The following is a 24,904-nucleotide window of genomic DNA, read 5'->3' on the forward strand; positions in this document are numbered from 1 at the left end:
AGAGGAAGCAGGGCTGGGGGGTGGGTGTGTCGGGCTGGGTGTGTCTGGCTGGGGGGGCTGGGCGTGCAGCACTAGGGGGGTCAGAGAGGAAGCAGGGCTGGGGGGGTGGGTGTGTCTGGCGGGGGGGGCTGGGTGTGCAGCACTAGGGGGGTCAGAGAGGAAGCAGGGCTGGGGGGGTGGGTGTGTCTGGCGGGGGGGACCTGGGGGGGGTGGGTGTGTCTGGCGGGGGGGGCTGGGCGTGCAGCACTAGGGGGGTCAGAGAGGAAGCAGGGCTGGGGGGGCGGGTGTGTCTGGCGGGGGGGCTGGGTGTGCAGCACTAGGGGGGTCAGAGAGGAAGCAGGGCTGGGGGGTGGGTGTGTCTGGCGGGGGGGGTGGGTGTGCAGCACTAGGGGGGTCAGAGAGGAAGCAGGGCTGGGGGGGTGGGTGTGTCTGGCGGGGGGGACCTGGGGGGGGCGGTTGTGTCTGGCGGGGGGGGCTGGGTGTGCAGCACTAGGGGGGTCAGAGAGGAAGCAGGGCTGGGGGGGCGGGTGTGTCTGGCAGGGGGGGCTGGGTGTGCAGCACTAGGGGGGTCAGAGAGGAAGCAGGGCTGGGGGGTGGGTGTGTCTGGCGGGGGGGGTGGGTGTGCAGCACTAGGGGGGTCAGAGAGGAAGCAGGGCTGGGGGGGTGGGTGTGTCTGGCGGGGGGGACCTGGGGGGGGCGGGTGTGTCTGGCGGGGGGGGCTGGGTGTGCAGCACTAGGGGGGTCAGAGAGGAAGCAGGGCTGGGGGGGCGGGTGTGTCTGGCGGGGGGGCTGGGTGTGCAGCACTAGGGGGGTCAGAGAGGAAGCAGGGCTGGGGGGTGGGTGTGTCTGTCGGGGGGGGGCTGGGCGTGCAGCACTAGGGGGGTCAGAGAGGAAGCAGGGCTGGGGGGTGGGTGTGTCTGGCGGGGGGGGGCCTGGGGGGGTGGGTGTGTCTGGCGGGGTGTGTCTGGCGGGGGGGGCTGGGTGTGCAGCACTAGGGGGGTCAGAGAGGAAGCAGGGCTGGGGGGGTGGGTGTGTCTGGCGGGGGGGGCTGGGCGTGCAGCACTAGGGGGGTCAGAGAGGAAGCAGGGCTGGGGGGTGGGTGTGTCTGGCGGGGGGGGCCGTGCGCGCAGGGCGGGGCCGCCGTCACTTCGCCCCACTTCGCCCTGCAGCCCCGCCCGCCCGTCGCTTCCCCGCACCTGAGACAGGTGCCGCCGGCTCCCAGGGGCCCCGCGTCCGCCCGGGAGCGGCTCCGGCTCCGGCTCCGGCGTGCAGCCAGCGCGGGCTGATGGCGCAGGAGGGGACGGGGCTACCGCCGCCCGCGGGCGCGGAGCCGGGCAGGCGGAGCCAGGCGGGGCCGGCCGCGGGCAGCTGCCCGGAGCCCAGGCGGGAGCTGGGCTGGTTCTGCGCCGCTCACCGCCGGCGGGTCTGCGCCCAGTGCGCCGGGCCCCGCGTGTCGGCGCTGGAGGAGAAGGCTGCGGGCCTGCGGGTAAGCGCGGGGCCGGGGCTGCTCGCCGCGGGGCCGGGCCGCCGGCTGCCCGGGGGCGCCCCACGCCCAGCGTCGCCCGCTGGCCCGGAGCCCCTCCGGGCGCCTCCCCTGCAGCAGCCCGGACGCGCCGTGCGGAGCAGCCGGAGCCCAGGGCAGGGCGGCTCCCCGGGCGGCTGACGGGGAGAGTCCGGCGGTGGCGCCGCTCCCCAGCCCCGCGGCAGCCTTGGCGGGTGACGTCCCTCGGGGCTCCGGCTGCGTGTGACTGTAGCGCGGAGACCCCAGGTGAGGGCAGGGCCGGGTGTGCCAGGCGCTGCGCAGAGATGTGCTGGGAGACAGGCCCCCAGGGAGCGCCCAGGCTGCACGGAGACGCCGGATCGCCCTTTGGCTCTGGGATGGGAGGGCTCAGAGCAGCCTGGGTCCCTGTGAGCCCCCTGCCGAGGAGATCAGCACGGGGAAGGGGGACAGCTCTGTGCATGGATCGCGCCCCCCAACCTGAGCCCAGCCAGCGCGCAGAGACAAGCCGGCCGGCCCAGCACCTCCAGCTCACTTGCTGAGCAGCTGCTGGGCACTCAGGCCAGGGATCTCACACACCGGAGTTACCTTCACCTCATTCGAGGCGGGGGCTGGAATTGTGAAGCCTGACAGCAGCCAGCACCAACCATTCTTCCTCTAGAAACTTTTCCTAGGAAGCGCCCCACGCCACAATCTCCTGTTTAAAAAAGTTTCAGCCATCCAATCAGAGAGCAGAAACAATACAATGTGACTTAGGTGACCAATCACTCCTCTTCACCGGTGAGTAATGGTAATAGGACAGCTTGTGAGCCACCCTAGGGCTGACCGGTTCATATCACCCATTGGCAGTGAGGAACAAGCAGGTGTGCAGGGATCAGGGATCAGGGCCATGATTCAGAGGGAGGGCTGGGCACTCTCTGTGGTACCCTTACTGAAAGGCTATTTCAGTAAGGCTAGATCAAAATTACACCTCCTTGTTCTTGTCTGTTGGCTTTGGTTTTTAGATTTAAACCCAAATGACAGGTTTAGTTCTCAGCAATCACATAGGAATTGTCCTATTGCCAAGAGAAATGACAGTTTTCAAAGGCAAAACTATGGCTCAGAGCCTGTTCTGGCTAAATTGTGCTTGTTGCAGGAGAGGGCAAAGGCTGCTTTACACTCCATAGTTTGGACTGCTCATTCATGGCATAAATTAAAGCAGCCCCAGGACTACTCCAGTTTATATTTGGCTGTAACATCCCCCCAGAGTCATCCCAGTTGAGAACAGCAGGAGCTGGCCATGCCTGCACTCTTCCCTCATGCAACTCTGCTGTGTGGAGAAAGCCCTTATGCCAGGGATAGTCACAGGCCATTTCCACTGAAGTTCTGTCTCCTCACAATACCAGAGTGATGTAAAGGAACCAGAACATGACAGAGAATCTGGCCTAGGTGATCTGCATGTAACAGTTTCTCCCTTCCCTCCACCTCTTTCTCTCACAGAGATACTATCACTGGTGATCGGGAGTCCAGGACAGGTCTTACCAAGGTGGATTGTCATATGATTAAAACCCGCTAACTTTTAGGGCTATTTTAGGCCCATCTGTGACTTTTTCAGGCAAGGATTGGGTTTTATTACAAATCTGGGATTTATTTCTTCATGTAAAGCTGGAGTGTGTTTGCAGCTGATTGCAATGGGGCTGAGAGCCGGACGCTCCCGGGGACCTCATGCAGCCTGTGCTCTAGTGAAGGGATGCTGTATGACTACACCACTTCTGAAAGCTGAGAGCTCACAGTGCCCGATGGGCAGAGGATGCTCCGAGTGGCTGTGAATCCATAGCTCTCATTCTGTATTTCAGAATAAAATTGTGGATCAGTGTGAGAAGCTCCAGCTGCAGAGTGCTGCGATCACCAAATACATGGCCGAGGTGCTGCCAGGGAAGAACCAAAGTGCTCTGGTAATTCGCTTTTCTTTCCATGGTATGGTAATGTGGACCTGAGCTTGCTATGTAGCCTGCATCTCACAGGTGAACATACCCCCACTCAGCAATGTTCCTGCTGGCTGCCCAGGGTTGCTGAGATGGCTTTACGCTTTGGTCACTGATTTGGTTTTGGCCTGTCTCCCTCTCCGACCACCCCCCATATTGAGCAGACAGGTTTGCGTAGTATTAACCCCGTGAGGCAGGCAGCTGAGTTCATGCACTACCCATTGCATTGCTTCCAGAGTGGTGTGAACACCCTCTCTGCTGCCCCACCCTCCTGTAGATGACCTTGGCCTGGGTTCTGGGGGTGGGCTCAGGAGTCAAACCCTGGAGTTTGCTCTTGAATTTGCTCATCTCGCAGTTCAGCTGGTGCAGCTTCCCACGCCTCCCTCAGGCAGCGCTTTCCTTGAAAGCGGCCGCGTCAGGCTAACGATACTAGGCCGATTTCGCCCTTACGCTGGGGCACCGCTGGCAGCATCTGTTTCATCCTACACTGACTTTAAAGCCCGTTTACACGGCGAGAGCAGGGGAAAGTGGCCGTAGTAGAACTGAGAATCCAGCCAGCTATTTCTGTGTAAATGCTCTGTGGGTACGTCTATGCTTGTAACGCTACAGTGTAGATGTTATTACCTATGCTTCTCCCATCAGCCTAGGTTATCCAGCTCCCCAAGAATTCTTCCGTCGACCTCGCACTGTCTACACAGGGACTAGGTGGGCTTAACCATGCCACTTGGGATTGTGGGTTTTCCATATCTCTGAGTGATGTAGTTATGTCGACCTAATTTTCTAGAGTAGACCAGGCCTGTGTTAGCAATCATGGCTTTGAACACTTCAGTGACCCTAACTTCTCCCAGTTCCCTGCTGGTGCCTGTGCTTCAATAAAAGGCTAGTCAGTTTCAGTTTTGTCTCTAGTCAGTTCACTTCCAGGGTCCCCTGGCCTCCTGCAATGGCTGGGCTGCAAAGGCTGCACAGACATACTTTAGTCCGAGCAGACCCGCTGTTGAGTGAATAGGAGTGGTGGGCGGGACAGCAGCTGTCAGGCCTAATCCTGAAAGTCCTTCCTAATTTGAGTTGAGCCCAGTGGGCCTGCTGCAGGGAACCAGAGCTGCTATCCTGCACCAGGGGTTGCAGGCTGGACCTTTGGCTAATCAGCATGAGATCATTTCCCTAATATTACATGGTGTAAATAAAGCTGAAATTTTGGGCCTTGCTGAGTGTCAAGTTAGCACTTAGTAGCCATGGCGATACCAGCTAGTGCCTTAGAAACACCATCACTGGTAGGTAGAGTGGCCTGGTTCCGATCTCACACTGGTTGACACCACTTTAATCTCAGTGATTTCAGGTGGATTAACTCAGTGTTAGGGCGCATAGAAAGCCAGCTCTGGTGGTAGCTTTCCTCCTTTTCTCCTGACACCTCTCCCTCCCTGTCCTTGTTGTGGCAGAGTGCGGCCAGCTGGGCCCGGGAAGTGGTGATCCAGAGGCTGATCTTTGTGAGAAATGTGTGTGAGAACGAAGAGCAGCGGCTGCTGGAGAAGGTGCATGCGGAGGAGGAGAGGACTCATCAGAGCATCCTGACCCAGCGAGCTCATTGGAGCGACTCTCTGCAGAAACTGGCTACCCTCCGCACCTACCTAGTGGACATGATCACCAACTTGGATGACCACGGCCTGGTGGTAAGTACCACAGTCCTGTACGGAGGAGCCAGTCTAGCTTGCAGCCAGGCTTCTCTCACTGTAGCTGATGACTCTTAAGCGCAGCAGTTTGGCAGCTTGTTGCACTGACAACAAGGAGGCCAGAGTTCAAGAGAGACTCGGGTTTGCATTCCTGGGAAGCAGCTGTGCCTACCTAGGGAGTCACCTGGCTGGAATCACCAGAGAAATGTGGCTGCCCCGTAAGAGCTAGGAACAGGTGAGGGAGCTTCTGAAATGTTCCTGCTGGTCTCCCCTTTACTGCGGGTGATGGGAGACTATCAGAATTGTCTTCCAAGCTCGGGGACGCACCGCCCTTTGAATGCTGGGCTAGAGCAGCACTAACTGCTGCATTACTTCCTCCTTGCCTCTTCTCCCTTGCAAGCAGATGGGACCACAAGGGCCCAAGCAGGGCCTCAGTATCTGAGGATTGGACTCAAGGGTCAGAGAGGGCGAAGGCCGGTACATGATTTTTCATGGATTTTTCTAGTTCTTTGTTGATTTTAAACAGCTCCAGGCAGGTCTCCACTTAAAACACTGCGCTGGCTCAGCTGCACCGCTGTAGCACTTTGATGAAGACAGGAGAGAGCGTCTCCTGTCGACTCAGTTAATGGGCCTCCGTGAGCGGCAGGAGCTAATTCGCTGGGAGGAGCTCGCCCTCCGCCATAGCGCTGTGTACACTGGCACTTAAGCTGGTATAACTGTGTCGCTTAGGAGTGTGGATCATCCAACCCCCCCGCCCCCGAGCGACGTGTTTATACTGAAGTGATTTTGTCGTGCAGAGCAGGGCTCGGTCTTTGGGGCCCCTGCCTTTCCCTGGAGAGATCTCCTGCCATCTAACAAACCTCGGTGTGAGGGAACTTCTCCTACTCAGTCTGCATGTTCATTTGGCTGGTTCCTTCCCATTATTTATTAAATCACCCTTGGATCACCTTAAGAGTTCCTCTCCAGTCAGATGTTAGCAGGCAGTTATCCTATCTCCCCGACCTTAAGCCATTGCTTAGGTTCGTTTAACTTTAAGTGAGCGGCAGAAGCTTTGCTCTGGGGATAGAACTTTCTAGGGATTCGAACAATGCTGGTTGGCTCGTGAAGTGAACCAGTGGGGATGGGAATAATAGTGAATCTCTTATTCCACCTTCTGGTATTGGCCAGTCAGACTTGTCCCACCAGAGAGACGGGAGGCTGGAGCACGAGATCTGTTAAATACCAGCCAGCAAGACGGTAGTGAAAAGGTCTGTCTGGCTCTTTGCCGCGTAGCGGTGGTGGTGGGTGAGGGCGGTGTGAGGCTTGTAAATGTTTCCAGCCTGGGTCAGAGGTTGGTCTCTGGCAGGAGCCGACACTTGATGTGTCAGAGGAAGGTGCTTGCAGTGATCTGCTCAGGAGCACACTGACCACACACTGTGCAAAGAAATCTGCTGAATTTACTTTGGCTAATTGGTGCAGGCTCCATAATGAGAAAGCTGATACAAATGAGAGGTTTGGCTGATAACAGGATGACGTCTGGTTTGGAAACAGTAACTCTCTGGAGCCGTCATCACCCCCAGGTGATAGGCCTTTCCCCTAGGAGACGGGGACCTGGGACAGCCTGTGGGGGCATAGTACAATTGTAGCAAGCATCTGAAACGCCATGAGCCAGACAGCTGAGGGGGGGCTGTAGTGAGTGTGCTAAAGTGCTGCACTTCCTGTGGGTTGAAATGCACCGAGGTGTCACTGCTGTGTAGTTGCCAATATGTTAAACAATAGTTTTCTTAGTTAAAAAAAAATGGATACATTGAGGTTGTGCAAAAGGCACCCCGTGTTCTGGAGCTCCCGGCCTGTGCAAATGGCTGGGCTGGTCCATCTGCCCCACAGAAATGGATTTCCTGTTAATGGCGTCAGACTCTCCTCTTATCACGACTGCTCGGGCTGCCTTTGAGCGAGCACAGGATGGTCTTTCCGTGTGAAAGGTGGGGGAGAGAACACCATCGTGCTGGGCCTGCACTTGGTCTGAGCACGCAGAGCCCTGATGGCACTGTAGGAAATGGAGCCCAAGAGGCACTGGAGGACGTGCCCCACCCCAGCCTGAGCCGGGAACAGGGAGATGGGCAGTGGAGCAACTCCCTGCCTCTGCGGCAGCACGGGGTGGGGGATGGGGCTGCTCTCCCGCAGGGCCCAGGAAAGACAGTTGTGCTTCCTGCAACCCAGGCCAGCAGGAGAGAGGGGACACCTCTGAAGTGCTGCAGCAAAGCCTTCTGGGATGGATGTGGGGCTGGGGAGCTGGATGACTCCTGCTGCAGATGGCCTGACTTCAAGGAGTCTGCACTGAGGGGCCTTGGACACCATTGTGGGAGGCATGTTAGATAACAGGCCATAGAGCAGCTGTTAGAACAAGCGCCAGGGTGGGTCTTGGGCCTTGCAGTGAATGGTAGCGACAGAGTTACCGGGGACAGGGGATGGGGGATGGGGGGGGGGGGGCGAGGGGGAAAAGAGAGAGGATCCTTGGCTACCTGTGTCAGGCGGATTTTCCTGCTGCATGAACTTGTTCAATACACTTGCTTCGGGCATCGCCAGCGGCACAAACTCAATCCCCAGGAGGCAGTTTTAGCCATTTCCAGGGAGGGTGAGGGGTTTGCTCTTCACTGTGACACTGTCCGTGCCGGGGCTCAGCAAGGGGGATGGAGGACTTGGGGAGACACCCAAACCCACTGAGACCTTTGCGTAAGTCCCCAGGGAGGGATTTTATTGTGTGAGAACAAGGATAATCAATGGCACCCGGTAATACCAGGGTACAAAATATATGGGAATGACAGGGTAAGTCACGCTGGTGCGGGAATCGACACTCTATGGGAAAGCATAGAGCCAAATATAGTACAACTCTAAATGAATCAAACTACCATAGAATCGCTATGCACACAAATTGCATGCTTGAATAATAAGAGTATATAGCTGCAGGAATATAGTACCGACTGCCTGACCAGGATGGTGGTGGTGATTGTGAAATGCTCCATGAGATTAGAGAGGCTACAAAACTAGAAAACGCAATAATATGGGAGATTTCAACTGTCCCCATATTGACTGGGGACATGTCACCTCAGGACGGGATGCAGAGAGAAAGTTTCCAGACACCATCAATGACAGCTGCTTGGAGCAGCTAGTCCTGGAACCCACAAGGGAAGAGGCAAGTCTTGATTTAGTCCTGAGTGGGGCGCAGGATCTGGTCCCAGAGGTGCTGACCCATTCAGTAACAACGACCATAATGTAATTAAATTTAACATCCATGCAGGGGGGAGATACCAAAGAAACCCACCACAGGTGCATTTAACATCAAAGAAGGGGAATTACACAAAAATGAGGCTAGTCAAATGGAAATGAGAAGGAACAGTCACAAGAGTGAAATGCCTGCAACCTGCACGGAAACTATTTAAAAATACCATCATAGAGGCTCAAACTAAATATGTACCCCAAATCAAAACAAAACAATAAGACCAAAAAAATGCTACCATGATTAAACTGCGGAGTAAGAGGGGGTTAGAGGCAAAAAGGCAACATTTAAAAATTGGAAGTCAAATCCTAGGGGGGAAAATAGAAAGAAGCATGAACTCTGGCAAGTCAAGGGTAGAAGTATAATTAGGCAGGCCAAAAAAGAATTTGAAGAGCAACTAGCAAAAGACTGACAGCATTTTTTTAAAAGTACATCAGAAACAGGCAGCCTGTCAAAGGCTATGGCTACATGACTCAGTTTCGCTACCGCCGTGCCGCTAAAAGATGCGCAGTGTAGTTGCTGTTTGTCGGCAAGAGAGAGCTCTGCTGCTGACAAAAAACTTCCACCCCCCACGAGCGGCCGCGGCTTCGTCGGCAGGAGAGTGCTCCTGCTGACAAAGCGCTGTTCACACCGGTGCTTTTTGTCGGTAAAACTTTTGTCATTTGGGGGTGTGGTTTTTAACACCCCTGAACAACAAAAGTTTTGCTGACGAAGTGCCAGTGTAGACATTCTTAAATAGTCAGTGAAGTCTTTGGACGATTGAGGTGCTAAAGGAACACTCAAGCTAAATAAATTTTTTTCATTGGTCTTCATTTTAGAGGATGTGAGGGAGATTCCCACACCTCAGCCATTCTTTTTAGGTGACAAATCTGAGGAACTGTCCCAGATTGAGGTATCATTAGAGGAGGTTTTGGAACAAATTGATAAATTAAACAGTAATAAGGCATCAGGACCAGATGGTATTCACCCAAGAGTTCTGAGAGAACTCAAATATGAAATTACAGAACTGCTAATTGTGGTACATGACCTACTGCTGAAATCAGCCTCCATGCCAAATAGAGGATAGGTAATGTAATGCCAATTTTTTTAAAAAAAGGCTCCAGAAGAGACACTGTAAGCCTAGCTTCAGTACTAGGCAAATTGGTTGAAACTAATAGAAAACAGAATTCTCAGACATAGCAATGAACTTGATATGTTAGGAAAGAGTTAATTCAGCTTTTGTAAAGGGAAATCATGCCTCGCTAATCTATTAGAAATCTTTGAGGTTGTCAATAAGCATGTGGACAAGGGTGATCCAGTGGATATAGTGTGCTTGGAGATTCAGAAAGTCTTGGACAAAGTCCATCACCAAAGACTCTTAAACAAAGTAACCAGTCATGTGATAAGAGGGAAGGTTTTCTGATGGATCATTAATTCATTGAAAGATAGGGAATGAAGGGTAGGAATAAATGGTCAGTTTTCACAATGGAAAGTGGCAAATAGTGGTGTCCCCCCGGGATCTGTACTGGCACCAGTGCTGTTCAATATATTCTTAAATAATCTGGAAAAAGGGAACAGTGAGGTGGCAGTTTGCAGATAATAGAATAATAGAATATCAGGGTCGGAAGGGACCTCAGGAGATCATCTAGTCCAATCCCCTGCTCAAAGTAGGACCAACACCAACTGAATCATCCCAGCCAAGGCTTTGTCAAGCCGGGCCTTAAAAACCTCTAAGGAAGGAGATTCCACCACCTCCCTAGATAACCCATTCCAGTGTTTCACCACCCTCCTAGTGAAATAGTGTTTCCTAATATCCAACCTAGACCTCCCCCACTACAACTTGAGAACATTACTCCTTATTCTGTCATCTGCTACCACTGAGAACAGCCGAGCTCCATCCTCTTTGGAACCCCTCTTCAGGTCGTTGAAGGCTGCTATCAAATCCCCCCTCACTCTTCTCTTCTGCAGACCAAATAACCCCAGTTCCCTCAGCCTCTCCTTGCAAGTCATGTGCCCAAGCCCCCTAATCATTTTTGTTGCCCTCCGCTGGACTCTCTCCAATTTGTCCACATATCTTCTGTAGTGGGGGGACCAAAACTGGATGCAGTACTCCAGGTGTGGCCTCACCAGTGCCGAATAGAGGGGAATAATCACGTCCCTCGATCTGCTGGTAATGCTCCTCCTAATACAGCCCAATATGCCGTTGGCCTTCTTGGCAATGAGGGTACACTGCTGACTCATAACCAGCTCCTTATCAACTGTAATCCCCAGGTCCTTTTCTGCAGAACTGCTGCTTAGGCAGTCGGTCCCCAGCCTGTAGCAGTGCATGGGATTCTTCCTTCCTAAATGCAGGGCTCTGCACTTGTCCTTGTTGAACTTCATCAGATTTCTTTTGGCCCAATCCTCCAATTTGTCTAGGTCACTCTGGACCCTATCCCCACCCTCCAGTGTATCTGCCTCTCCCCCCAGCTTAGTGTCATGTGTGAACTTGCTGAGGGTGCAATTAATCCCATCATCCAGATCACTGATAAAGATGTTGAACAAAACTGGCCCCAGGACTGATCCCTGCCAACCGGCTGCCAACTAGACATTGATCACTACCCGTTGAACCCGACAACCTAGCCAGCTTTCTATCCACTGTGGCAAATTGCTGGCACTACTATGACGGGTCTCATGCTCTCTTTTCTTGGCGGGGGAGGTGGGTTCAGGGCACCATTTCCCGCCCCTGAACTGAGGTATTAACTGCCCCACTAGTGTCCTAGAGGACGGGAGTGGAGAGGGAGGGACCCGGGCCCGCCCTCTACTCCGGGTCCCAGCCCAGGGGCCCTAGGGATAGCGGTAAACCACTAGAACTAGCGGTTCCTTCCCCTGGGCTACTTCCCTCTCCTGCCCTTCAGCTTGTGGGGCTTCCTGCCCTCCCTCTGCACAAACCAGGTGTCCCTTTACCAGGGGTGAAAGTAACTGAGGCCACTTACCGGTACGGAGCCCCGGGCCCTTTTAAATCGCCGGCCCCAGAGCAGCTGTTCTCTTTGCCCCGCCCCCACCCGTCGGCGGCTGGGGGGGCCCAAAGGAGCAGGAACGTTAAAGCGCTGCAGGGTCCTTTGCCTCGGCCCTGCCGACGGGAGGTGCAGCAACATTAAAGTGCAGTGGCGGCAAAGGACCATCCTTAAAGCGGTGCCGCGGCTTCGCTTTCCTGTCCCTGCCCCTTTCGCCTCCCGCGTCGGCAGCCCTGCCGGGACGGACCCTACCAGCAGGGCCGCTGACGGGGGAGGCGAAAGGAGCAGGGAGGTGAAAGCGCTGCCGCGGCAACACTTTACTGTGGGCTGGGTATGGGCTGGGGCGGGTTCTTACCGGTACGCGGTACCGGCCCCCTTTCACCCCTGCCCTTTACCTAGGGTCTTGGTCTTCTTAGCCCACCGCAGCACTTCTCCAAACTCTCCTCTGCTTCCCTCCAAACCGCTCTGTGCTCCAGCACCAGTCCACTCTGCTTCAACTCCTCCAAACCGCTCTCTGCTCCAGCACCAGTCCACTCTGCTTCAACTCCTCCAAACCGCTCTCTGCTCCGGCACCAATCCGCTCTGCTTCAACTCCTCCAGACCGCTCTCTGCTCCGGCACCAATCCGCTCTGCTTCAACTCCTCCAAACCGCTCTCTGCTCCGGCACCAATCCGCTCTGCTTCAACTCCTCCAGACCGCTCTCTGCTCCGGCACCAATCCGCTCTGCTTCAACTCCTCCAGACCGCTCTCTGCTCCGGCACCAATCCGCTCTGCTTCAACTTCTCCAGACCGCTCTCTGCTCTGGCACCAATCCGCTCTGCTTCAACTCCTTCCCCTGTCTGATTGAAGCAGGGGGGTTTTATCAGGTGACTGGCTTCAGGTACTTTAATTGGCTTCAGGTGCTTTAATTAATTTATAAAAAGAAAAGGAGTACTTGTGGCACCTTAGAGACTAACCAATTTATTTGAGCATGAGCTTTCGTGAGCTACAGCTCACTTCATCGGATGCATATCGTGGAAACTGCAGCAGACTTTATATATACACAGAGAATATGAAACAAAACCTCCTCCCACCCCACTGTCCTGCTGGTAATAGCTTATCTAAAGTTAATTTATAGCAAACTTCCTTCCCTCTACAGGGAAGAAGGCACCCTTCTAACACTCACCTGCTGCCCTCTGGCCTGGGCTTTCCTTGCTTTTTGCCCCTGCTTTAGTTCCACCCCCCCGCGACCGGGACAGACGCTTTTTCTTCGGGTTTTTTTTTTTTTGCTGTTTTTTTTTCTTTGCTGCCGTTCGAGTGCTGGTCGGCTGCCAGCTTGCCTGCCAGCCCCCCACGCCTGCCCTCGGACGCTGCTATTGCTTCAGCTGCAACCCCCGGAGGAGGGGGGGAAAGACTGCCGACCCGCTCCCCGGAGGAAGGGAGTGGACGCCCCCAGACCCAACCATTTTGCTGTTCATTTGTGGACCTGCGATTACTCGTCTTCTTATCTTTGCTTGGCATTTTTGGAATGCTCCACAAAGACCGGGAGAGAAGACAGCTGACAGAGACATCGCCCAGGGAAGCTACAAATCATTGTGGAGGGGGCCGTAAGACTGAGTAACTTTTGAACTGTACTCTCGTGTGGGGGGAGTTTGACTGTGTCTTAACTGCATTTTGTAGGGGCACAGGGGGTGTGGCATGGAGCTGCCCCCCGATCCATCGGTGCCCCCCCCCAACACTACTACAACCGTCATGGCCCCCCCCCGCCATCCGTCCCTGCTGGCAACCTGCCATCTGCCTCTAGACTCAACTGCTTGCTTTGAATTCCATCATCCGGACCAGACACAACAGCCGACCAAACGAGACTCTTTGGATAAACATGCGTGGGTCCATGTTCCCCCCCCCACCCCCAGACGGCCCACCCCACAGTTTGCCCCTACTACCTGACCCCAACTCCTGTTTCCTTCCCCTGTCCAGTCCAACCCATTTGGCGCCCCCCCCAGCCTGCAGCCCAACAGGGAAAAGTGGTTAATCTGCTTCACCCTCCCCCCTCCTCCTTCTGGTGTCTCCCCGTCTCTCCCTGCTCACGATGGCGGGGAATGAGAGGGGTGAGGTCCCTCTAACTACCTCAGCTGCCCCTCCCCCACCTACCCCCTGCCCAACCCCCAAGCCTCCCCCCCACCACTGCTGCCAAAACACCTGCCACCGCCCCCGCTGGGGCATCGGCAGCGGAGGCACTGGGGCAACTATTGCCGCTGCTACGCCCACCGCCCCCCCAGATTCTAGGAAAGCCCCCCCGGTTAGCTGGAAAGGCCAGGGTGCGAAGAAGGGGAAGGACCCCGCCACAACCACCAAGCCCTCCATGGCAGAGGCTGCCCCCACCGCTGTGGCCTCGTCATCGACCATGGCGTCCCTCCCCGCTGTTCCCTCCACCAGCTCTGCGAGCGTCCCTCCCCCGGCCCCCAGGGCCTATGTCCGTGGCTCCCGCAACAGGGTACAGCTGGCTCTCTAGCGATGGGGGGATCAACTCCTCCGCCACAAGGGCCCTTATAAAGGAGGGTAGAGGGAAAGGAAGGCATGGTGCCGCGGCCTACAGTCGGGCCCGCAGCTTCCGTGACGATTTACTCACTAACGGGATGGGTCTCGGATTGTTGCGCAACCCGCCGGGGGCCGCGAACACCCCCGCCAACAAGGAACCCCCACGCCCCAGCCCTCCGAATGACGCCCCTCATTATAGCAACTTTGAACACCGGGGCTGTAGGATGGCTCTCCGCAGGTCCCAGGTGCTCTCTTACCTTCGGGAAGGGGGGTACTATGTGGTTTTCCTGCAGGAGACCCATACGGATCCGACCGCCAAGGACAGCTGGCGGCTGGAGTGGGGGGACGGGGTCTACTTCAGCCACTTCACAATTTGACAAGCTGGAGTGGCGACCCTGTTCTCCCCCAACCTACGGCCCGAGGTGCTAGGGGTCACTGAGACCATGCCGGGCCACCTGCTGCATCTCCGAGTCCGTATGGAGGGGCTCGTGGTCAACCTCGTTAATATCTATGCCCCGACAACGAGCCCGAAGCAGCCGCAATTCTATCGGCGGGTGTCCGACTTCCTTGGCACCCTAGATTCTCACAAGTGCTTAGTCCTGGGAGGGGACTTTAACACCACCCTCGAGGAACAGGACTGCTCAGGGGCCAAGCTGAGCCCGGCTGCTGCGAACATTCTCCGAGAAATAGTCGAACATCACTCCCTAGTAGACGTCTGGCGTGACCATCACCCAGATGACACTTCCACGTTCATCTTTGTCCGGGTGGAGGCCCATCAGTCACACCACTCTCGGTTGGACCGTATTTATTTATCCCGTTTCCATCTTTCACAGGCCCACTCCTCCAACATTCGGCCGGCCCCATTTTCCGACCATCATCTAGCCACCATAACAGCCTCTCTCCGTGCAGAGAGGCCGGGGCCAGCCTATTGGCACTTTAACAACAGCCTGTTGGAGGATGAGGGCTTCGTGACATCCTTCCAGGAGTTCTGGCTGGCCTGGTGAGAGCAGCGGCGTGCCTTTCCCTCGGCGCGGCGATGGTGGGATCTAGGGAAGGTGCGCGCCAAGCTCTTCTGCCATGACTACAACCGGGGCACCAGCCGACGGAGAAATGCAGCGATAGAGCAGTTGGAATGGAAGGTCTTAGAGATGGAGAGGCATCTGGCTGCCAGCCCCGAGGACCCGTTCCTCTGCGGAGCGTGCCGGGAGAAGCGGAGGAGCTCCGGGCCCTCGAGGACCATCGGGCCCGAGGTGCCTTTGTTTGATCCCGCATCCGCCTCCTTCAGGAGATGGATCGCGGCTCCCGTTTCTTCTATGCCCTGGAGAAAACCAGGGGGGCCAAGAAACACGTCACCTGCCTTCTAGCAGAAGACGGCACCCCCCTCATGGATCCGGTGGAGATGTGTGAGAGGGCCCGTGACTTCTACACAAGCCTTTTCTCCCCAGATCCAACCAATCCGGGCGCTTGCAGGGTGCTCTGGGAGGAACTCCCCATGGTCAGCGTGGGCGACCGAGACCGACTAGAGCTGCCTCTCACCCTGGCCGAGTTCTCAGAAGCCCTCCGTCGCATGCCCACCAATAAATCTCCAGGCACGGACGGGCTGACCGTGGAGCTCTACCGCGTGTTCTGGGACATCCTTGGCCCAGACCTAGCCACTGTCTGGGCTGAGTCTTTGCAGGGCAGGGTCCTCCCTCTTTCGTGCAGGTGAGCGGTTCTCGCCTTGTTGCTGAAGAAGGGGGACCTCCGCGACTTACGAAACTGGCGTCCCGTCTCGCTCCTTAGCACGGACTACAAAATTGTAGGGAAAGCAATCTCGCTGCGGCTAGGGTCCGTGCTGGCGGATGTGATCCACCCAGACCAGACCTATACTGTCCCGGGTTGCAGCATTTTTGACAACCTATTTCTAGTCCGAGACCTTTTGGAACTCAGGCGTAGAGACGGTCTGTCGTTCGCCCTCCTGTCTCTCGATCAGGAGAAGACGTTCGATAGAGTGGACCATGGGTACCTCCTGGGCACTCTGCAGGCACTTGGATTCGGACCTCAGTTTGTGAGTTTTTTCCAGGTGCTGTATGCTTCTGCAGAGTGTCTGGTTAGGCTCAACTGGACCCTGACCGAACTGGTCAGCTTCGGGCGAGGAGTACAGCAGGGGTGCCCCCTCTCGGGCCAGCTGTACGCTCTGGCGATCGAGCCCTTCCTCTGTCTCCTCCGCAGGAGGTTGACAAGTTTGGTGCTGCGGGAGCCGGAGCTGCGGCTGGTCCTGTTGGCGTACGCCGATGACGTGCTCCAGGACCCGGGGGACTTGGTGCGGGTGGAGGCTTGCCAGGACATCTATTCGGCAGCCTCCTCCGCCTGAGTCAACTGGGTCAAGAGCTCTGGCTTGGCAGTGGGGGACTGGCGGCAGGTGAGCTCCCTCCCACCCGCGCTTCAGACCATCCGGTGGAGCGCGGGTCCACTGCTCTACCTAGGCGTTTACCTTTCTGCCACGCACCCTTCCCCGCCGGAGACCTGGCAAAATTTAGAAGGCAGGGTGATAGAGTGGCTCCGGAAATGGACGAGGCTATTCCGAAATCTCTCTCTCCGAGGGAGAGCACTGGTGCTTAACCAACTAGTCCTGTCCACGCTCTGTTCCCGGCCCCGGGTTTCCTGACCGACCTCCGGATATCAATTCTAGAGTTCTTTTGATCAGGAATGCACTGGGCCCCTGTTGGGGTTCTTCATTTACCCCTGAAGGAAGGAGGGCAGGGCCTGAAGTGTCTGAACACTCAGGTCCGTGTCTTCCGCCTCCAGGCCCTGCAGAGGCTCCTCTATAGTGCAGGTAGTTCGACGTCGAGCATACTGGTGCATGCCTTCCTGAGCCGCTTCCAAGGGCTCTGATACGACCGGCAGCTCTTTTATCTCTGTCCGAGAGGTCTTCCGCGAGACCTCTCCAGGCTGCTGGTCTTGTACCAGGACCTCCTCCGGACCTGGAAACTGTTTTCAATGACCAGGTCCGTGGCGGCCACCGTGGGAGCAGATCTCCTCGCGGAGCCCCTGCTACACAACCCCCAGCTCCGTGTGCAGGTGGCGGAGTCCCGCTCGGTGTGCCAGAGTTTGGTCCTGGCGGAAGTCACGAGAGTCGGAGACCTCCTGGACTACGACTGGGGAGACTGGCTGGATCCCCTGACGCTCGCTGGGCGCATGGGGCTCTCCAGACCTCGTACCCCCCGGCGCATACTTCAGGAGGTGAAGGCCGCCTTGACGCCCACTGCTCGAGCTTATCTCAACCGAGCCCTGTGCGAGGGCGCACCCCGCCCGCCCTCTACCCCAGGCCCACCGGACCTTTCAATTGGGCCCCTACCCCGTAGATCCCAATAAACCCCTCACCCTTTCACTGCGAGCCGGCTGCACAAACTGCAGCTGGTCAGCTTCCAAACCGCACCAAGGAAACATCTATATACACTCACGCTTCACACCCTTCACGCCCACACCCTGGTGTCCCACCCCGATACAAAGCGGCGGGACCTCCTGCCACCTTTGGAGGGTGAGCAACCCCGGTGGGCCAGCCTGTATTCCACCTTGGTCCTGAGGCCCATCGGGGACATTAGTTGGCGGTTCCTTCACGGAGCTGTGAGCATGGGTGTATTTTTGACACGGTTCACCCCCATCCCGGATACTTGCCCTTTTTGCAATGTGAGGGAAACCCTGGCGCACGTATATTTAGAGTGTGCCAGGCTGCAGCCCCTTTTCCGGCTCCTCACGAATATTTTATTACGCTTTTAGCTACACTTTTCCCCTCATCTTTTTATCTACACACTCCCCATCTGTGGCCCCACAAAGTCACGGGATCTCCTGGTTAACCTCCTCCTAGCCCTAGCTAAAACAGCCATTTATAAAACCAGAGAAGGGAGGTTGGCTAATGAAGCGTCCTGCGACTGTAGGGCCGTTTTCCAATCCTCAGTACATTCACGTATCCGGGCGGAGTTCCTCTGGGCGGCGTCCACCGACTCCCTTGACGCCTTTGAGGAGCGGTGGGCGCTGTCCGAGGTTCTCTGCTCGGTGACCCCATCAGGTTCCCTCCGTCTGACCCTTTGATTGAGGGGAAGAGCGAGAGCCCAGCCCCAGCCGTTGCCGCTGTGGATACCATCATCACTGTCACCTAGGAGGGGTCCTCTCACACGTGGGTGTACGTCCCTCCCACCCCCAAACCGCCCACCCCGCAGCCGTGCCCATCTTGTCGGGCACTCTCAGGAGAGGAATAATCGGTGACACTGGGCGTGGCACTAGGTAACTCGAGGGCGTGGAAGACCATGAGTGTTGAGGAAGCCCCCCCAGCTCTAGGCCACCAGGTAACTCAGGAGGGTGGAAGACCACGAGTGTCGAGGAAGCCCCCCCGCTCTGGGCCCAGGCTAGCCTGAACACTTCTCCCTCCTGAAGGCTGCTGTGTTATACCTTGTGTTTGCTTTTGTTTTGTTGCATAGTTTTGCTTGATCCTTTTTGGTGATTTCTTGTAAGTGTTACACAAATAAAATTCTTTTCTGCCTTTTTTTTTTTTTTTAAAACACTCTCCTGCTGCCCTCTGGCTATGCTGTATCACACCGCCTTATAGTCCATTCATCCAATCCATACTTTTTTTATCTTGCTGGCAAGAATACTGTGGGAGACCGTATCAAAAGTTTTGCTAAAGTCAAGATATATCACATCCACCGCTTTCCCCATATCCACATGCCCTTGGTGAATCAATGATGATACCAAATTATTCAAGATAGTTTGGTCCAAAGCTGACTGCGAAGAGTTACACAGAGATCTCATGAAACAGGATGACTGGGCAAGAAAACATTGATAAGTGCAAATTAATGCACATTGGAAAACATAATACCAACTATACATACAAAATGATGGGATCTAAATTAGCTGTTATCACTCCAGAAAGAGATCTTAGAGTCATCGTGGATAGTCCTTTGAAAACATCTGCTCAATGTGCAGTGGTAGTCAAAAAAGCAAACAATATTAGGAACCATTAGGAAAGATATAGATAATAAGACAGAAAATATAATATTGCTTCTTTTTAAATCCATGGTACACAGAAACCTTCAATGCTGTGTGCAATTCTGGTTGCCCCATCTAAAAATAAATAGATTAGAATTGGAAAAGGTACAGAGAAGGGCAGCAAAAATGATAAGGAGACTTCTGAGACTATTGATTGCAACAATCTCAGCTTTCATTTAAAAATACATTAGGTTCTAGCTTTAACGGTTGCAGAGAGAAGCTTTAAAATGGGACCAGAATGCGCCTTAAAAGCTCAGATGGCAATAAAATGAACACACTTTTGATTATTTTTAGGAATCATGTGATTTCTATGCTAATCTCCTGATTTGGAGGCTGAACTCATGAGTTCTGAGTCTTGGGATGGTGAGGCTGTCGTAGAAGTGATTCCAGGCCCTCAGGAAAATATAAGGAGAAAATAAAGACTGGGGTTGTTCAGCTTAGATAAGAGTCGACTAAGGCGGGGTCTGACAGAGCCTATAAAATCGTGACGGGGGAAGTGTTATTTACTCTTCACATAGCACAAGAACCAGGTGTCGCCCCGTGATATGAACAGGCAGCAGGTTTAAAACAAACATAAGGAAGCATTTCTTCACACAATGCACAGTTAACCTGTGGGACTCATTGCCAGGGGATGTTGTGAGGGCCAAAACTATAACCAGGTTAAAAAAAGAATTAAGTAAGTTCTTGGAGAGTAGGTCCACCAATGGCTATTAACAAAGATGGTCAAGGATGCAACCCCATGCTCTGGATATCCATATCTTCTGACTGCCAAAAGCTGGGACTAGACAAGAGGGGATGGGTCACTCCGTGACTGCCTGTTTCATTCATTCCCTCTGAAGCACCTGGCACTGGTCACTGTCAGTAGACAGGACACTGGGCTAGACGGACCATTGGTCGGACCCAGAATGGCCGTTCTGATGTTCTTATGAGAATTTCAGCTTTTATGATTGTCTCTCTCCTTGTCCCCAGCACGCGGAGCAGGAGATCTTCGAGAGGTGAGTAACCAAAGTTCACGGCCCCTCCATTCTATGAGCACAGCGGCTCAACATAGAGCAGCGTGTCATTGCCAGGCATCCGGTGACACTGACCTTTTCCTGACTGGTGCTGCTTTTGGTCAGGGCATAGTGCCAGAGGGCTGAGAAGTTGCATGCACATAAAATGCCCCTTGCCCAAAATGTCCCACTGTGGCTTTGCTTCACATGCTGCACTATGGCTCAGACATGGGGTCCTAAATTCTTACATTTGGCACCTAGAAATCCTGGTGGCCAGGACATACCCAATGGATCTAGAAGGAGTAATGCTGATTTACACACATGCCCGGGACATGCTCGCATGTGTGTGTTGCACACGTAGGCACACCTTTTTTCACTTTCGGGAGATATACCTGATTATTTGGGGCTTTATCTAGCTCCCTGTGGACAGGCCCAGTACAGCATTGCACGGAGGAGTAACAATTTAAAGCTGTCTTCAGATTTCCTAGTTGCGGGCTCTGCATTCATGCAGCCTCCTTATTAAACAGACAAATGAGGTGCAGAGTGAGAGCCTGGCAGTGCTGCCCCTGGTGCCAAGCACCCATCGCTCTGTGCATTTCACTGCTCTTGAGAAAGGGAACCTGACCTGAATTGCATTGTGGCCTAAGGCGATGATTTTACAACTAGGATTGAAATTGGGCTGTCCTTCATTAGGTGGGCATTGGGTGCTTTGAGTGTCCCCTAAGGGTAGTTCTAATTATAGTACTTCTTAGCACTACCTGGAATCCTGATTATTTACTCCTGAGGGCATTCTGTGTCAAAAAAATAAAAATTCCATGCACACTATTTTAAAATTCTGCAAATTTTATTTGTCAAATAAATGTGGAGGCTCCAGCAAGGCACTGGGGAGCACAGGCCACTGGCTGCACAGAGGTAGGAGATCGCTGTGCAGGTGCACCCCGGGATACGGATTCAGCAGTGAGGCTGCACCCAACCCTGATACAGCGCAAGGACTGGGCCTGCCCCAGAAATACACCAGGGCCCTTCCCCTCCATGCCAGGTGCACCAGGTGTGGGCAGGCAGGCTCAGCAAGGCAGGATCCAAGTGTGGAAGGGCTTTGTTTGGGGGAATCCAGGTGTGAGTTGAGAGGGTTCTGTGTGGGGCAATCTGGGTGTGGGCAGCTCAGTGGGGGATCTGGGTGAAGGGGGGATCTGTAAGGGAAGAGGAAGCCCCATCCTCTCCAGCCCAGCCAGGACTAGCAGCTGAGCCTGGTGCAGGGTAGGAGCCATCAGCTGTGTCTTCCTCAGTCCCGCCCCCTGCCTCACAGTAACTTACCTCTCTGCTGGCTGCCCTGGGTACCAGAAACGTACTGCTGGGGAGGGTTACATGACTGCTCTTGTAGCTTTCCTTTGTTTCGCTGTCAGAAAGTCAGTTTTCTGCGGGGAAGCAAAGAAATCTGCGGGGGACATAAATTCTGCACATTCGCAGAGGCGCAGAATTCCGCCAGGAGTAATTGTTGCACATTTCTGCCTTCTGCCTAGCTTTAAAGCCTGAGCAATAAAACATGGCAGGTGATTAGCAGCAAACTTCAGGGCCTCAGCCTTTCCTTACGAGCCCAATAAACACCATGTGTGTGCCACTTACTACATGGATTTGTCTCCTTTCCATGCTATGTCAGATCCTTCAGGAGTCTCAGCATGTTACTCTGCTGGCTGTCCCTACCCCACAGTCTATAGAAGGCCTTACGGGAAAATCTGATTGGCCCACCTTAGCACGTTCATTGTATATCTCCATTCTGTGGAGCTGTGTCAGACCGATTTGCTCTTTGTTGACTGGACATGTGGGAAGCTGAATGACTCATGGATATTGGGGTTTCATTTTAAAATGTCAATATCTGTTTGTAACTGCCTGGAGTCAAACCCCCCCTGAAACCAGCACTGGGGATTCTAGATGAAGAGACACCTCGTCCCTGGTGTAACTTTGCTGCATTCAGTCGTACCCCAGGGATGAACTTGTGACTTTAGTTTGTATGTGTATCTTCCAGCACCTGACACTAAATCAATCCATTTCCTAATAAATCCTCTCTTTCATTTCCTAGGACAGAGGCAGCGGAGGGAATCCTGGAGCCGCAGGAGTCCGAGAAGTTAAACTTTAATCAGAAATGTGTTCAGAGTCCATTATTGCACCAGCTGTGGGCCTCTGCTGTTCTCAGCTGTGCCACAGGTCAGTGTCTCGCTCACAGCCGTGCATTCCTCTGGGAACTCCTGGCAAGTTGATTCATTCTGTGCCTAAGCAAACATCCTGGCTGCCTGACATTACTGATCCCCAGGTTTGTGTGCGTGGCAGCAAGTGGGTGTTGAGAGTCAATCTGTAACTTCAAAGCATGCTTCAGATTCACTGTATGCACAAGTGCACTTTACGCCAGAGAGATGTTTCTTAGTGGGAGTTCCTCCCCCGCCGGTCATGATTCTCTCAGCAGCAGCGATCACTAAAGAGAACAGAGCTGATCCTTGTTTGCTTCAGCAGGGAGAAGCTAAAGAGAAATGACCTGAAGTACAAACGTGAAGCCAGCTCCTTCGAGCAACACTGGCCCAGAGTGGAGGCCCCAGGCCTAGCTTTAAAAGACCTTATGTTACTAGCAGTGTTGCCAAATCTCACCACTTCATTGCAAGGCTTGTGGATAGCAGCTATTTTACTTACAAACCCAGCTCCTGGAAACTATTGATTATGTGAAAAATAAATGGTTGCAGAGAGAAGCTTAAAAATGTGACCAGAATGCTCCTTAAAAACTCAGAAAGCAAAGGCAATACAAAGAGCCTGCATTAGATTATGTTTAGGAATCATGTTGTTTTTTTTAAGCTAATCTCCTGATTTGGAGGCTGAGCTCATGATTTCTGAACATTTGGGGTTGGTGAGGCTGTAGCAGAAATGAGTGCATGGACTCAAGAACATATCTCCCTGAGCCTGAGCACGGTTTTGGAGAGATTTGAATGCATCCCGCCAGGATTTGCAGCCCAGATATTGCAGCCTTGGGGTAGTGGGTGAGAAGCAGAGAGGGAAACTGACTAAAAGCCTTGCGGGGCTGGGTACACTGAAGTGCAGAAAGGCAACAATCCTCAGAAACAAAACAAACCGGCCCGGCCCGCCAGGGGCTTTTCCTGCACAAGCAACAGAACAAATTTGGGAACCGCTGATGTAGAGAAACTGGAGAGGATCCAGATGCGAGCCACAAAGATGACAGAGGGATGGAACGCAAGCCATACGAGCAAAGGCTGAAGGAGCTGGGTAGGTTTAGTTTGGAGAAGAGGAGATTAAGGGGGGACATGATAGCAGTCTTCAAATACTTGAAAGGCTGCCATAAAAAAGATGGAGAAAAGTTGTTTTCTCTTGCCACAGAGGGCAGGACAAGAGGCACTGGGTTCAGACTACACAGCAGATGTAGACGAAATCTCAGGGAAAATATCCTAACTGTAAGAACAGTTGGACAATGGCACAGATGCCTTGGGAGGTTGTGGAAGCTCCTTCACTGGAAGTTTTCAAAAGGAGGCCGGATAGCCATCTGCCTCGACTTGGATGGCTTAGTCACAATAAATTCTGCATCTGGGCAGGGGGTTAGACTAGATCAGTGGTTCTCAACCAGGGTCCGGGGTCCCTAGGGGGCTGCGAGCAGGTTTCAGGGGGTCCACCAAGTAGAGCCAGTGTTAGACTCTCTGGGTCCTAGAATAGGAAGCCAAAGTACCACCACATGGGGCTGAAGCCCAGGGCCCTGAGTTCCGCTACCCGGAGCTGAAGCCAGTGCCTGAGCAACTTAGCTTTGCAGGGCCCCCTGTGGTGTGGGGCCTCGGGCAGTTGGCCTGCTTGCTACCCCTTAACGCTTGCCCTGGATTTTATATGCAGAAAACCAGTCAGTGTGCCACAGCTGCCATGTGGAGTTTTTATAGCCTGCTTGGGGGAGCTCAGAAAGAAGAAGGTTGAGGACCCCGGACTAGCTGACCCTTATAGTCCCTTCTCAGCCTGTAGTTCTATGATTCTATGTAGCGCAGATAGACTAAAGAGGCCTCCCAAAGCATAGCTCACAGATTCAGAGATTTTAAGGTTTGGGGGACCGTTAAATCATCTGATTTGATCTCCTGCACAACACAGGCCCTAGGATTTCATCATGACGAAGGGCTGCTCAGCATGGGGAAGTTTACCAGCACAATCATACCAGTATAATTTCAGCTGTAGTTTTACTGGTATAACTCCCTGGTATAATTCTGGAATAAGAGCGTCCACACAGGGAGTTACGTTATACCAGTATAAATAAATCCCCCTCCGCAGACAAGCTCTAAAGGAGAGGCCCCAGCATGCAATGCTGTGCTTGGATCCAGATGTGCCTGCTGGGAAGGGTAGTCTCTGGGAGCTGCCCCTCTGTATTAAAGATGAGAGAGCCTGCATTCTGCTCCACTTTGTGAAATGCAGTGCCAAACTACGTAAGAGGGTGTTAGTGATAAATTGTTCTCCTTATCCACTGAGGACAGGACAAGAAGCAATGGGAGCAAGGGATGTTTAGGTTGGACATTAGGAAAAACTTCCTAACTTCTCAGGGTGGCTAAGCAGTGGAACAAATGGTCTAGGGAGGTTGTAAAATCTCTGTTATTCAAGGTGTTTAAGAATATGTTAGACAAACACCAGTCAGGAATGGACTAGTTATTATGTAGTCCTGCCTTTAGTGTAGGAGACTGGATTACATGATCTCTTGAGGTCCCTTCCAGTCCTATGATTCTAGTTTATCTGCTGCTAATTCACCCACCATTCCTGAGGGGGCTTGGAGACTACTCCTAGATTCATCCATCAATTCCAAGGCTAGAAGGGACTATCTAGTCTGACCTCCTCCATCACATAGGCCATAGAACTTCCCCAAAATAATCCATACAGAAGATTTTTTAGGAGATAATCCAGTCTTGATTTATAAACGGTCAGTGTTGGAGAACCCACCTTTGGTAAATTGACCTTGGTAAATTGTTCCAGTGGGTAATTACCCCCTGTTAA

General features: G+C 53.8%; 1 protein-coding gene across 1 annotated transcript in view; it reads left to right on the forward strand.

Moving 5' to 3' along the window:
* Positions 1-1,195: 1,195 nt before the first annotated feature.
* BSPRY (B-box and SPRY domain containing) overlaps positions 1,196-24,904 on the forward strand; it is a 31,682-nt gene continuing 7,973 nt past the window's right edge. The window contains exons 1-5 of the mRNA XM_073313807.1: positions 1,196-1,486; positions 3,334-3,432; positions 4,899-5,129; positions 19,872-19,897; positions 21,972-22,096. Coding sequence (XP_073169908.1) covers positions 1,286-1,486; positions 3,334-3,432; positions 4,899-5,129; positions 19,872-19,897; positions 21,972-22,096 — 682 coding nt within the window. The 5' untranslated portion in view covers positions 1,196-1,285. The remainder of the gene's footprint in view (positions 1,487-3,333; positions 3,433-4,898; positions 5,130-19,871; positions 19,898-21,971; positions 22,097-24,904) is intronic.

Source organism: Lepidochelys kempii, chromosome 16 (genome assembly GCF_965140285.1).
Source record: "Lepidochelys kempii isolate rLepKem1 chromosome 16, rLepKem1.hap1, whole genome shotgun sequence".
In the NCBI taxonomy this organism is placed as follows: Eukaryota; Metazoa; Chordata; order Testudines; family Cheloniidae; genus Lepidochelys; species Lepidochelys kempii.